Source organism: Mus caroli, unplaced genomic scaffold (assembly GCF_978045245.1).
Source record: "Mus caroli unplaced genomic scaffold, Mus_caroli_1 scaffold_1, whole genome shotgun sequence".
NCBI classification, from domain to species: Eukaryota; Metazoa; Chordata; class Mammalia; order Rodentia; family Muridae; genus Mus; species Mus caroli.
In genome coordinates, this window is record NW_028227256.1 from 85201584 (window position 1) to 85215309 (window position 13726).

A 13726-nucleotide genomic window follows, 5' to 3' on the forward strand; every position below is an offset into this window, starting at 1 on the left:
TCCCCCTTGTTAAGAAAACCATTTTGCAATTCAGCACACATCTGTAGCTGGTGTGGTCTTCCAAACCAATCAGTAGGCTGAGAGATTTCTAAATTCCACCCAGAGGGTCCAGTTTTTATGCCGATTATGCAGTACCGAGTGCACACACACACACACACACACACACACACACACACACGTACACACACAGCATTAATGTCGAGACCCTCACCCTTTAAGCACCTGTACTGCCACCACCTCCAATGGTTTTTCTGTTCTTTGTTTTATTGGTCTCTTTACGAGAGAATGACCTGCACACGGACAGGGCCTAGGCCATCTGGAAGAGGTCTCATCCCAGGCTGAAAAGCAGTTCTCAACAAAACCACACACACCCACCCCTGGAAAGTGGCGTCTTCCAGGCCATTCCCAGCCAAGTCCAGAAACACAGCATCCTGGGCCTTCCAGCTGCCGCATGGTCCGAGGCAGTCCTCTGGATGGCCCCAAAACCATCACCTCCTTTGGGCCCAGAGCAGGACAAATGAAATTGCAACAGGGACCTGCCCTGTGACATAAAATTACTCAGTTTCCATAGCTCCAGAATGAAAGGAGCGGTCATCCCCACCCTCCCATCAGTACACCCCAGCGCCTACCCGTCCCCTCTCGGGTATCCCCCAGGGTTCTGTGTGAACTGCATACCTCAGGTAACTCACACGTGATTCCCCCCCCCCCCCGCAATGGGGGCTGGGCAGCCTGAACTTCTGGCCCTGCTGGAGCAAGAAGAAATCGCTTTTGTCTCTCTGACATCCAAGCTTCCCACCTGGGGCCAGAGGGCACACCACGGGACCCTCGCGTCCTCACGTCCACTCCCCACCGGTCCCCCCCACCCCATCCCACCGGTAGCTCAAGCATTATAGACAAAAGGTCCTCTGAGCTGGGGTGGGGGGTGGGGCAGGTGACGAGATGGGTGGCTATGCAGCCTCCACACCCGGCTTAAGTCTCCAAGTCCTGTATTTGGATACAGAGATCGTGTTTTAAAAATTCGAATCATCGCTTTGGTTCGTTGTCTTTGTTCGCGGGTTCTCGCTCAACCCAGACGTTCATTCATTCACTCACTGGCTTGCTCGCTCAGCCTTGATCCAGATCGCTGCTCTAGCGCATTACCGCTTCTTCTTCTGCTTGAGAGACTTCCTGCGTTTCAGGATCATCTCATAGAGCTTGTCCATGCCCTCGGTGAGGCCCTCGCCGATGATGGCGCACGCCGGCTGGACATGGTAGGTGGTGGCCGGGATGAGCTCGTGCAGCGCCAGTTGCTTCTCAATCTCGGCCACCGGCAGCGACTTGGGCAGATCCTGCTTGTTGGCGATAACCAGGAGCGGTGTGCCCTGGTTCTCCGCAAACTTGGTCACCTTGTGCAGCTCCGTCTTGGCCTCCTCCAGCCGGTCCACGTCCACCGAATCCACCACGTAGATGATGCCGTCTGTGCAGCGGCTGTATGACTTCCACAGCGGCCGTAGCTTCTCCTGGCCGCCCACGTCCCAGAAGTGGCAGCTGATGCCCTTGGCAGTGCCGTTGCTCAGTTTGATCTTCTCGGTGTTGAAGCCGATGGTGGGCACAGTGTTCACGAATTCGTTGAACTTGAGCCGGTAGAGCACCGTAGTCTTGCCGGCCGAGTCCAAGCCCAGCATAACGATGTGCAGAGACTGGAAGGCCGATATGTTGGAGGAGATGTTGCCCATGGCTCCTCGCTGCGGCGCCGGCCACTGCGGCTGCGGCGGGAGGGCGCTGCCCCCCGAGCAGTCACAGGCCCGCTGCGGCCCGGCGCACCTGGGCCCCGCCCGTTGCTGGACCCGGTGGGGTCTCGGCGTCCCCGCGGCGTACGGCCAGGCGCGCTTAGGCTCGGAGGGGCCCGCTCCCTGGCCCGCTTGGTGCGTGCTCCGCGGGCATCTTTCTCCGGAGGCTTTGTCTCTCGCGCAGTCGCCACGGACAGACGCCGCGGTGTAGGATGTCTGCGCCCTGCGCGGTAGCCCGGCTCGACCTGCGGCTCTCCCGCACCGCGGCTCTGCAGCAGCCTCTGGTCTCGGCGCACCTCGGAGCTGCTCTAGCTCCGGCTCCCGGGAGCGCCGCAAAGGCGCAGGCGGGGCGCGGGCTTCCCCGGCGTCCGAGTTAGCGTAGCTGCCTTGCTGTCCCTGCAGTACTAGGCGCTGCTGCTACCGCCGCCGCCACCAGCCTGCTGCGGCCGGAGGGCGCCGGCCCCGCCCCTCTAGTCCCGCCCACCAGCCACTCCCCTCGCCCGCCACGCCCCGCGGTCTCCCGGGGTCAGGCGGGGTCTTCTCGGTCGGTTGCGTCTTTTCGCGCGCTCCGATCGTTCGAAACTCGCCCAGGCGACCCTTCCGGCCCGCCGCGCGCCTACTGTGAGCCTGGACGCGGACTCTTCCTCCCCAATCCGGTGACGCGTCTTTTAAAAATAGCTCCGGGCTCCGGAACCCCCGCCCAGGGCCTAGCCCGCAGCTGGCCGGGCAAGGGCAGCGTCTGCAGAGGGCTAGGGCGGTGAGACTGCGGCACCGACGCAGGAGGGCAGGGCAGAGGAGAGGAGCTGACCTCCTTGAGCCTGCAGCCCTGCTGCTGCCCACTCCTCCTAATCCATTTCCACCGCGTGGTCTCACGCTCTTTGGTGCCCTAGTGCCTTGGTCCCTCGTCTTCGTTGATGCGTATGCTCTCTTTCCTGCCCTAAGTCTAGGGTGTGCCCAGGAGGCTCAGTTAAGACTACCTACCACCCACCTGCCTAGTTAACTCCAGACATTTCTTTCTCAGACAACCATTTTGGAGCCTTGTTTTATGCCTCCTCACCCATACCCCACCCCCTCCACTCTGCTAACATCCCAGATTAGGTTAGTCTTAAAGCAGCAACCTTTGTCATTCCACCTTGAGAACATACCAGGGTATGGGGTAGGTAGGTATGAGGGTAGGGGATGGGGGAGGTCCAAGTCACCTGACCAGGCTTCAGGAAAGCTGGGTCACTAGAAGACCCTAGCTAGCTTGGAGCTGGTGGTGTGATGAGTCACAAATACATATTTTCTGGGTTCCATTTCGTGACTCCATTCAGTGGTTTTATCTTACCTTGTAAAACGTAGCAAATGAATATTATTTCTGCATGTGGAGGGAAGTAGGGGGGGTGATTATGAGTGATACAGATTTGATGATGATGGGAACTAGAGATGACAGCCAAGGGGAAAATGGTTTACATTTATGTAGGTCAGGCTTCTGGGTCAGAAAAGGTTGCAAATACAATCCAGGGAAAGAAAATAAAAATGTTTATCATTTGTGATCTTAAAAATTATACACACACAGAGAGAGAGAGAGAGAGAGAGAGAGAGAGAGAGAGAGAGAGAGAGGAACCTTCCTTTCTAATGCTAAGTTATAATACATGATTTCATTTGTACTAAAGCCTGTGAGAAAAATCACACCTGTTCAATTCCATCTTTTAATTCTCACAACTCCAAAAGCCAGTCTAGGCTTCCACCAGCTAGACTCAAGCCCAGGGACTGGTGATGGATGTTGGTGCTGGCTAGGTCCACTCAGATTACCTGTCCAGCTTGCTAGAGGAGGAAATTTAGGTCTGTGTGCTGGTGCTCGCTAAGGGGACCTCAGTGTAGACAGCCTGCCTAAGATCAGTGATGCATTGGTTCTGGGATGCTTTCCCCAGAACCAATGGGCACCCCCCCAAAAAAAAAAATCAGGGCCACAAAAATTTGTCTCAAATTAATCTCAAATTGAGTTGGCAAAGTGATAAATACATTAATATAGTTCTGGATACATGGAAAATGTTTAGGATAAGGGTTTTCGCTTCTGGCGTGGCTGGATCCTGGAGCTCACCACTAGACACTTGACCAAATCTTCACCCATCCTCAGTTTCCCTCTGCGCCCATCCTTTTAACTCCTGTGGCCTCACATCCTTTTGTTTGGGACCTAGAAGGAAAGGGCCTTACCCATTAACTTCATCAAAAGTTCAGAACACACATTTCTTTGGCCTGCCTCGTCTGCTTCAGATCCAGCACTTGGATTGGCATGGCTCCAGCCTAAAATGCGGTGGTTCCCACAGAAGAATTCAGGGACCCCCAAAAGGCAGATAGACAAAAAGTAATGACTTGAGGGGCAGTGAAATGGCTGAGTGGGTGTCTGCTGTGAAGCATGGATTACTGAGTTCCATCCCCAGCTCCTACACATGGGAGGAGCGAAAAGCTTCCTGAAAGTTGTCCTCTGCCCTCCACATGTAATGTGTTTGTGCATGCACATACATACATGCTAAATGCATGTTTTTAAAAAAATTAAAAGGCAGTAAATCCAGTTTAATTCACGTCATGTTTGTTACTGGGAAGGCAGAGTTTTGTGTCTGGGGAGGAATTTTCTCTTCTTTCTCATAGGCATTTCCTAAAGAGAATCTCCTTCTCGGGGATGAGTCTCTTCTTGCTCTGTCCTCTCTGTCACAGGCAGGTGAGTGGCTACCTTGGGACTTTCAGTAAGGCTCTCACAAATGATATGATATGGTGGTGCCTCTTGCTCCTGTTCCCAGTTGGGACTTGCTTTTACTTTAGAGGAATCAGAAGGATAATTTTGGTAAGATTTGGCACTTGCCTTCTTCCTACTGTTCTGATCACTGCCAGCTGCATCTTGGCTGTGTTTGCTCTCTTTGCATTTTCCACCTCATGGTGTCACTCAGCAGTTAAGGGCTGTCTGTTGTCCAGTACAAAAAAACAAAAGCAGATTAATAGACATACAGCCTTCCAGAAGAAAACCATTACACAGCTACTCACTATCTTTGAATAGCTGTGGCCCTCCATTCTAATTTTGCTCACAGGGCAATAAGTTGATTTAACAGCTGATAGTTTAACTCCTAATGCATAAAAATATCATTGGGTTGAGGCAAGTGGGAATTTCCTTCAAATACGGAGTTCAACCGAAAGTCCCTGGAGTTATAGGGAGGAAAAACAAACAAACAAATATTTACTAACCACACCTGCCAGACACTCCAGACCCACCATGAGCCTCTTTTTCATGACCATCCCTTAAGGTAGATATCCTGGGCCATGCTGACAGACAGGAAGGACTATAGCCACTCCCCCACCAACCTAGAGCTTCCATCTCTGAAATGTACCTAACCGGAGCCATGCTGCACTTCTGAGGAGTGAATGGGATCACGACGGTGTTTGGCAGCGTGCCTGGCACACACAGTGCCCAGTAAATAGTGCCTTTGATATGAGCAAAGAAATCAGTGATAGAGCACATAGCCAGTGGGGGCTGGAGAGATGGCTCAGAGATTAAGAGCACTGGCTGCTCTTCCATGCGTCCTGTACCCACATGGTGACTTATAACCATCTATAATGAGATCTGGTGCCCCCTTCTGGCCTGCAGGCTTACATGCAGATAGAATGCTGTATACATACATACATACATACATACATACATACATACATACATACAGCAAAAATAACATAACATAAAGTAAAATAAAAAGTACACACCCACTTCCAAAGTGTATTTCCCCTGAGCCGACACTCCTGGCTGTACTGTGCCTCTGTCTTCATTTTAATTAACCAGACCAAGACATTTCTCAAGGAACAGTGAGCTCCGTGCGGGGCCTGTGATATATTTCTCAAGAGCGGAGCTCATCAACAGACAAGCTATTTTTGCTCATCTTCTGACACAAGACTCTACATCCAAAGATGGATTCAGTAACTTCAAGTGAACAGAATGGAATAACTCGGCAGGAACTTCGAAATCGCATCCTGTAAGATTCTTTTTCTCTCCTTTGAAGGGCTTAGAAATATGTGTCACCAACTAAAGTTGCTCTCCTGTGAATCAAGTGAATGGAGTAGGAAGTTGCATAGTAATTATCTTTGCCTTTAATGAGGCTAATAGTATAAAATGCAAAGGCTGAGCCTCCCGGCCATCCTTTACCGTGGACCAGGATTCTGATCAGAATATGGGCACTCACGACTGCACGCATGCGCACCTGCCAGAATGATGACTGCGTGTACAGACTGGAAACCTGCTGCGCAATGCAGGGTTCAGATTCACACCCCGTGCCTGATTGTGCTGGTGCTGGAGTGCCCTCTACCGGTACGCTCTAGAAATAGGCAGAGGCCCTTGCGGAGGAAAAGACCAAAACACATTTACTGAAGGCTTGAATGGATGGATCCAGATGGATCATCCCTGCCCCGGCTGCCTGCGGAAGTTATCAGCACTCCCAGAGACATTACTGGCTAAGCTTAAAGAGTCAAGACGGTAGGGGGTGCCTGTGTGTGGGCTCAGAGCTTGGGAATACCTGCCAGGACCCCTTGCAGTTTGTGGAGAACAGGAGAGGACAGTGTTGGGGGAGGGGAAGTCTGGCAGGACCTGGAGGGGTTTTGCTCAGAAGCTGTGGGGCCAGGATGGGCATGGGGGATCAGGAACTGATGAGCAGGGGTGGAAAGCCAGCATCCAGGAAGCCTGTGTTGAGTTTAGAGAGGAGGAGCAGCCAGTGACTGGACCTGACTCAGCAAAGGCTGAGGCAGCAGGGACGCAGGGCAGGAAGAGGTCTGGAGGAAAGAAGCTGGACGGTGAGAGTGAGGCCTGCAGTAGCCTGGTAAAGCCGGGGCTTGATGATAAGCCTGAGAAAGTGACTATATGTGTCCCAATCACTGCTCAGTCCTCAGTCTCCACACTGAGTGAAACGCCAGCACCAGGCGACCATAAGATACCCACGCTAAGGGAAGGCTGGTGACTGGGCAGGAGGCTAGGCAGAAACAAACAAGCATCTTCTATGCCTGAGGCTTTAGTTTTATTCAAGCGGAGAAAAAGATGGGAACACAAAGGATCTGCCATTCAATTATCCATTCAAGCCCATGATTTTAATAAAAATGCCTTTTTCAAAGTCAGCCTGTTTTATTTTCAATTTGCGCTAGGCCACGGGGTTGACACAATTCAGCTTCTCCTGTTCCTAACAATTACTGCTGCTGGGGTCTGCTACTCTTGTTGCTGATTTTGATAAAAAAGAAAAAATAATAGCCATATAACTCCCCCCTCCCATTCATCTCCTAACCAGAAAGGAAAATTCAGAAGCCATTATTTATCAATCCCACTTTTATAAATAAATGACAGGATATCTCTGTTTCTAAGGCTAGCTGTACCTTCTGCCTCAGCCTCTCAAGTTCCAGGATTACAGATGTGTACCACCACACCCGATTTTCAAATGTGTTTCTTTTTTTTTTTTTTAAGATTTATTTATTTATTATATGTAAGTACACTGTAGCTGTCTTCAGACGCACCAGAAGAGGGCATCAGATCTCATTATGGATGGTTGTGAGCCACCATGTGGTTGCTGGGATTTGAACTCAGGACCTTTGGAAGAGCAGTCAGTGCTCTTACCTGCTGAGCCATCTTGCCAGCCCTCAAATGTGTTTCCTATTAAGGATTTAAAAAAAATGTTAAAAAGCCAAACCTTCTTCTAACCCTTAAGTGTTATCTACTAAATGGATCTTGATAAGGATGTTAAGACCTTAACTTGAGAAGTCTGGACTCTGGGGCTGCTGGGATGACCAATTCTCAGGGGGACACACCTTTTGAACTGAAGGAAGTACAGCTTAGTGTGCAAAAGTCATTTCTACTTGTTTAATAAAGCAATCACCTTAATTAGATTCCTACTCTAATAATGCCAGAGAAAAGAAACACACACACACACACACAGAGAGAGAGAGAGAGAGAGAGAGAGAGAGAGAGAGAGAGAGAGAGAGAGAACAAATTTCCAGTGATTAGAGAGCTACCCCATGAACTGAAAAGCATCGGATGGAAGCTCAGCTGCCCCTCCCTCCTCCCCAGGTGAACTGAGATGGCGTTTACTTTCATTTAATTAAAGCCCTCTTGGCCAGCCCCAGGAGACAGAGAACAATGGTGCTCTGTAAGATCTATTGGCTCTCCTAGCTGCTGCCAGCCCTCCCTAGGTCTAATGTGTGGTCACCCAGGATGGTCCTTCCTTTGGATACAACGGCCGGCTTTGTGTGTAGCCATCCTCGGGTAGATGTGGCACAGGCATCTGAATAGAGGCCTTTGGCTCGTTGCTGCTTGGCAGGGGAGCCGGGCCACTTGAGATTATTCTTTCATTCTTATGAGTTACTGGAATTGTGTAACCCAATATTTTGCCCATCCATCACTGAAAATACCTTTTACTCGATTGCTCCTGTCCCCCCACTTCCAACCTCCCAAAACGATTTGCCAGAAGACACTGGTGACCAATGGACAAACACAAAGGGGTATTGGCTCCTTTCTTACTCAGTCTTTTCAAGTGACATTCTACCCACGACACTCTTCTCTAAGAAACCTACTGGCCTAGCACATAGCCTTCTTCACAGGATGCAGGACTGAGTCAAGCCCAAGATGGTAGACATGCTTACAGTTTCAAGTTGCTCCTCCCACAGAGTCTCCGTACCCGTGCCTGTGAGGCACGTCCCTTCTGCATCTCAGATCCTGACCTGTGACCTGTGTTCTTGGCCACAGGCCCACAGAATGGGACGGTCCCCACGCCTTCCTTCTGAAGATGCTCTTCCTCTCATCCCTTTGTCCATGTCTACTGCTCAGAGTTTCTGACTCTCAGAAGCTGGAAGTTGGACACAGTGGCACTTGTCTACAACCCTAGCTTTTGGGAGGGACAGACTCTTCCTCAGTTTATCAAGCCAGCACCAGACCTTGCACAGGGTTAGTGTCTTTTATGTCTCTCTGGCATCCACAGATACAAGTTGACTCAAGGAGCTCTAGAAATGAAGACACTGAATGTTTTCAGTAACCCTCAGTGGTGTTTCTTCAGTTGAGCACACCTGCCTTGATTTAAGCCTTTGAGGGATGCAGTATTTGGTTCTATTTTTGCACGTGTTCGGGCATCACCTACCCTGTCTGGGAATAGGGAAGAGGTAACTGATAGAATTACCCTGGTAATGAATTACCATGAATTAACGTGGTAATGAATTGGAATTAGCCTGGTAATGAATTACCATGAATTAGCATGGTAATGAGTTGGACCCTTCCATTGGTGGGGCTCTGCCATCTTGGGATAGCTGAGCTCCCTGGAGCAGCCTTTTGGTCAGGGGCAGAGATGGCAGGCTTGGCTGAGAACGCCAGGCTCAGCTGCTTTCTTCTAGGTAGGCATCACCACCGCCAGCATTCTAGAGAAAGACAGAGGAGGGTAGCCATCCGCATTTGCTTAGCTTCATAAAGCAAGATGCCCAATCCCTGCAGGGAGTTGATTAGTGGAGGAATTTAGCTCTCAAAACCCAAACCTCTACCTCTAGCATGGCCGAGCTGAGCATCAAGCTGACTCTTTGGGCCCAGAGTTGCTAGGCAACAGTAGAACAAACAGGAAAGAAGCAACCCACAAAGAAGCACAGAGATAAGATAAAAAGATATTTACAACAAAAGCAAAAGAATAAAGTACAGGGAGTCTTAGCACCCCCTTTCATGTCCCTATTCTTTTCTTTTCCTTCTGGTATTTCCATTCTGGCCAAATATATCATTTTTAAAGGAGATATGGCCGTTTAATTGCTGACAACCAAGTAAACTTTACTCTCTCAAGAAACTGATATTCAAGAGATCCAAGAAATAAAAGGGTGGCGTGTTTTTGAGCATTTTGATGGGGTACAATGTTCATATAGTATATATATTTTTAAAGGGTACAAGAGCCTGGTCAATAGGAGTCTCCATTTTCCCAGAAAGGCTTCACTCCTTACAGACGACGTTTGTCAAGGGCTCCTGTGTCCTCTAGACCTTTAACCATTCATTTTTAGGGAAGCCTTCAGCTCTGGGTCTGAAATGACCCCCAAAGCCTTTGTCATCATGTTCTTTGAAACTCTAGAAAGGGGTATCCATTTAAGAGCCCCGTGTGATGGTGGGAGGAGGCCCCTTTCTCCTCTACCCCTCTCTACTTCCTAGACATCATGAGATGAGCATCTGTAGAGTACCAGGCCCTCCTCACAATGATGCTCAGCCCCACCAAACACTTAGCAATGCCAGGACAAAGTGACCATGAGCTGAGACTACTGAAACTGTGAGCCGACACCAACCTTCCCTTCTTTCAAGCAGTGAGTTGGTCAGGTATTTACTGCAGCAGTAGAGGGCTGATTAACGAAGAGAGCTACACCTCTCTAGAATCCTACGTAGAAGAACCCAGGAGAAAGGAAGAACCCAGGAGAAAGGTCACACATTAAGCTGGCAGTATAGGGTTGCTGGCCAACCTAAAGTAGGGCCAGGAAACCCCAATGCAAAAGATCCCAGAGAGAAATGTTAAACTTCTCTGAGAAAAGAAGACGCTACTAGACTTTCTCTGCTGTGGTAATTGAAATCTTCTCTTGACAGCCCAGTCCTCCCAGACCCTGAGGCCAGGAGGCACTCATGGGGCCCGGTTCACTTTGTGATAGATACTCTGTGTGAATTTCTGGACCTGTAGATCATGTAACATCTCTGCACTTTAGCTCTGCAGACAGCAGACTGCACTCTTGCTTTCTACCCTCCTGAGCCAATTCTTCTGGGAGCTAGCCATGCTCACCTCTTGCCATTATGCCTATAGCTGCTGGCTAGTGTTTTGTTGGTCCAGATGAACCTAAGTTTGGTCCATTTTGGGTTTGCTGGCTCAGATTGGAGAAGCGAGACAAACTGAAGATACCAACTCCAGAAAACAAGCCAGTAGTTTGTCAACTCATGAGGAGCAAGAAGGAAGATACAAGATAAAGGGGAACAAACACAGAGAAATGAATGTAGATTTAATTCATGAGCTGTCTTCCATCCACACTGGGGTGTGATAATGTAATTGCCTTTGAGTCTTCAATGGTTCTGTACATAGCCCTCATCCATGAACTTGTAAGTGACCCCTATATGCTCACTGCATCACTGAGTTGGACTTTAGTGATATCTTTATTTCGGTCTGTCATTTGCTCTCTGTTTGGATTGAGTAGACATTTGCATAGTGCCTCCCTAGAAAGTGTCACCCAACGGGTTAGACAGATAGGTGATGGCAGTGGTTTGAGTATGCTTGGCTCAGGGAGTGATGCTATTAGGAGGTGTGACCTTGTTGGAGGAAATGTGTAACTGTGGGTGTGGGCTTTAAGACCCTTGTCCTAGTTGCCTGGAAGCCAGTCTTCTGCTAGCAGCCTGCAGATGAAGATGTAGAACTCTCAGCTCCTCCTGCACCATGCCTGCCTGGGTGCTGCCATGCTCCCTGATACTGATAATAATGGACTGATCTTCTAAGCCTGTAAGCCAGCCCCAGTTAAATGTTGTCCTTATGAGAGCTGTCATGATCATGGTGTCTGTTCATAGCAGTAAAACCCTAAGATGGGGAGTTTTCCCAAAAGACACCCAAGAAACTATTGTGCTTAACCCTAGCCGGTAGAACAGAGAACGTGGGTAATGGAAAGGACACTGTATCCCACTGTCAACCTTTGGTACTGTTTCAGTTTTGTGCCTGAAAATACTATTCCACAATATGAAAAGAGTCAAGAAAACTCCATTTAGTTAGTGAACACATTCATGGAGGAAAGAGTGCACAGGTGTTTGGATTCCAGAGCCCTGCATTGAGTATTACCTTCTAGAAAGGAAAAAAAATTCTATAGCAAGCACCCAGAGAGTGAATTCTCATGCCAGCAAATGTCGACTATCCATAAGTAAGCAATTGCATTGAGTTGCATGAGACAGGTGAAGTTAGCCTCCAAGTGTGACGGAGACTCAGGCTGGAGGAGAGTTTCCAGGTCAATTGTGGAAAGCACCCGTTTCCCTTCAGAACAGCCCATCTGTTGTCTCAAGGTCAGGCTGACAACGCTAGGTCCTTCCCTCAGAGGTGAAGGGCAGGAGGGGCTTAGCACTTCTAATGTTTTTGACCTTTGGTGTGAGGGGCAGGGGTAGATATTCTAGCCTCCTAGGTTCTTCTCCAGTTTGGCTAACCCGAAGATATGAAACCATGGTTGGAAACACACCTGGGAGACTGGAGACGTTTTGTGCTATTACTTTGAAATTTTAAACTCTCTTTTCTGCTGTGAGTGGATGCAAATCATCTTTGGTGATGATATTTAATCTTCCTATCACTAACACCCTGTGGCATGGGAGTGTTGGAAAGGAGCTCTCGCTAGCTGAGGTTTTGGAGGAGCAGAGGGCTGTCTTCACAGCAGGTTTGCTCACAAATTCTGTATTCATCTGGGCCGAGCTGAGCACAGCCATCTTTGAAGAGCAAGGAAGGAGGGGGAAAAAAAAACCCTGATGTATTTATCTTTGGCGTAAGGCTCACAAATACCTATCCATACCCTTTCCACCCTAAAGAAGGCACCTTTGAATTTGAAAGACCAACAGCGGTGGGTGGAGCCTCTAGGTTCATGATGGTCGCACAATGTCGGATGGTCACACAGAGTAAATCGGGAATGATGTAGCTCTCAGAAGAGGCTGCAGAGGAAGGCATGGCTGGATGCCAGATGCATCCACCCGTATCAGCCCCAGATGGAAATTCCTCTCCTTTCCTAACCATGTCCTCTAGCTACAAACACCCGTCTGTCTGTCTATCCTCCAGCCTGTAGCATTGTGGGTTGAAATGACACCATCCTGAGAAATCCTTCTCTAGACCTTGCTGACTTTTTAAAGACTTTTAACTGATAACCATGTAATGAATTGGAACACACAGACTGTGACACTGCCATTCAGGGAGCAACGGAATGTGGGGCGGTGATCAGCGTGCCATCTTATTTTCCCATGCCAAGTTGACCTTTGCGCCTTCCACAGTAATCTCGGTGAACTCATTACCCCTGACACTCTCAGGGCTCTATAAGCCAAAGACCTTTGTCAGCAGGTGCAATTTACACGAGGTCACAGAGACATTTATGTACTTTTCTCATTCTAGAAACTTCCATTGCCATCATCAATACTGAGACTGAAAACATCTGAAGATTCTCTGAGTAACAGTGGAGAAAAATGTGCATACCATGTCTATCCAAGACATGGTCTTTCTTCTATCCAGAATTTTCATTTTTCAAAAATGAACCGTTTTTCTCTTCTGTTCTCAGTGAAAAAGAGGCTCCCTGGTTAAGAATATTTGTTTTTCTTCCAGGGGACCTGAATTCAACTGCCTGCGATCAAGTGGCTCTTAATCAGCAGTAACTCCAGCTCTGGGAGATCTGATGTCCCCTTCTGGCCTCCACAAACACCTGGACACGTGTGATACACACTCAGGCACTGTGCACATACATAAGAAAAATGCATATAAAAAAGAAATATTTAATATAGGGAAATATATCTATTATATAATATTGTAAATCTTTAATATTATATAGATATGGAATACACACACACACACACACACACACACACACACACACATGGTACCTTAAATCATAGTATTCAGAAGTCAGATACAGGAAGAATTCTATGAGTCTTTAGGTGATCAAGAGATACACTGTGAAACCCTGTCTCATTAAACACACACACACACACATACACACACACACACACACACACCCCTCCTGCTTTCTTTCCTCTTCTTTTCCTGTGTATCCTCCCTGTTTCTGTCTTACATGACCTATAGGGCATCATCGGGGGGTCAAAAGAATGGTTTCCTTGTTGCTTTGGGTTAGATCATCCAGTGACTTCCTGAATCCTTGTCCCAATCTCCCATTACTGACTTCTGTGTCCTCCCTCATGGCCACAGCAGTTCTTCAAGGATCCCAGCCACACAAGACCCTCCCCTCAC

The 13726-nt window shown here is 48.7% G+C and overlaps 1 protein-coding gene across 1 annotated transcript; it reads right to left on the reverse strand.

Moving 5' to 3' along the window:
- Window positions 1-243: 243 nt before the first annotated feature.
- Window positions 244-2265, reverse strand: Arl4c (ARF like GTPase 4C). Its single transcript, XM_021163070.3, has one exon. It carries the CDS (start codon window positions 1713-1715, stop codon window positions 1137-1139), a length of 579 nt encoding a protein of 192 aa, XP_021018729.1. The 5' UTR covers window positions 1716-2265; the 3' UTR covers window positions 244-1136.
- Window positions 2266-13726: the final 11461 nt, after the last annotated feature.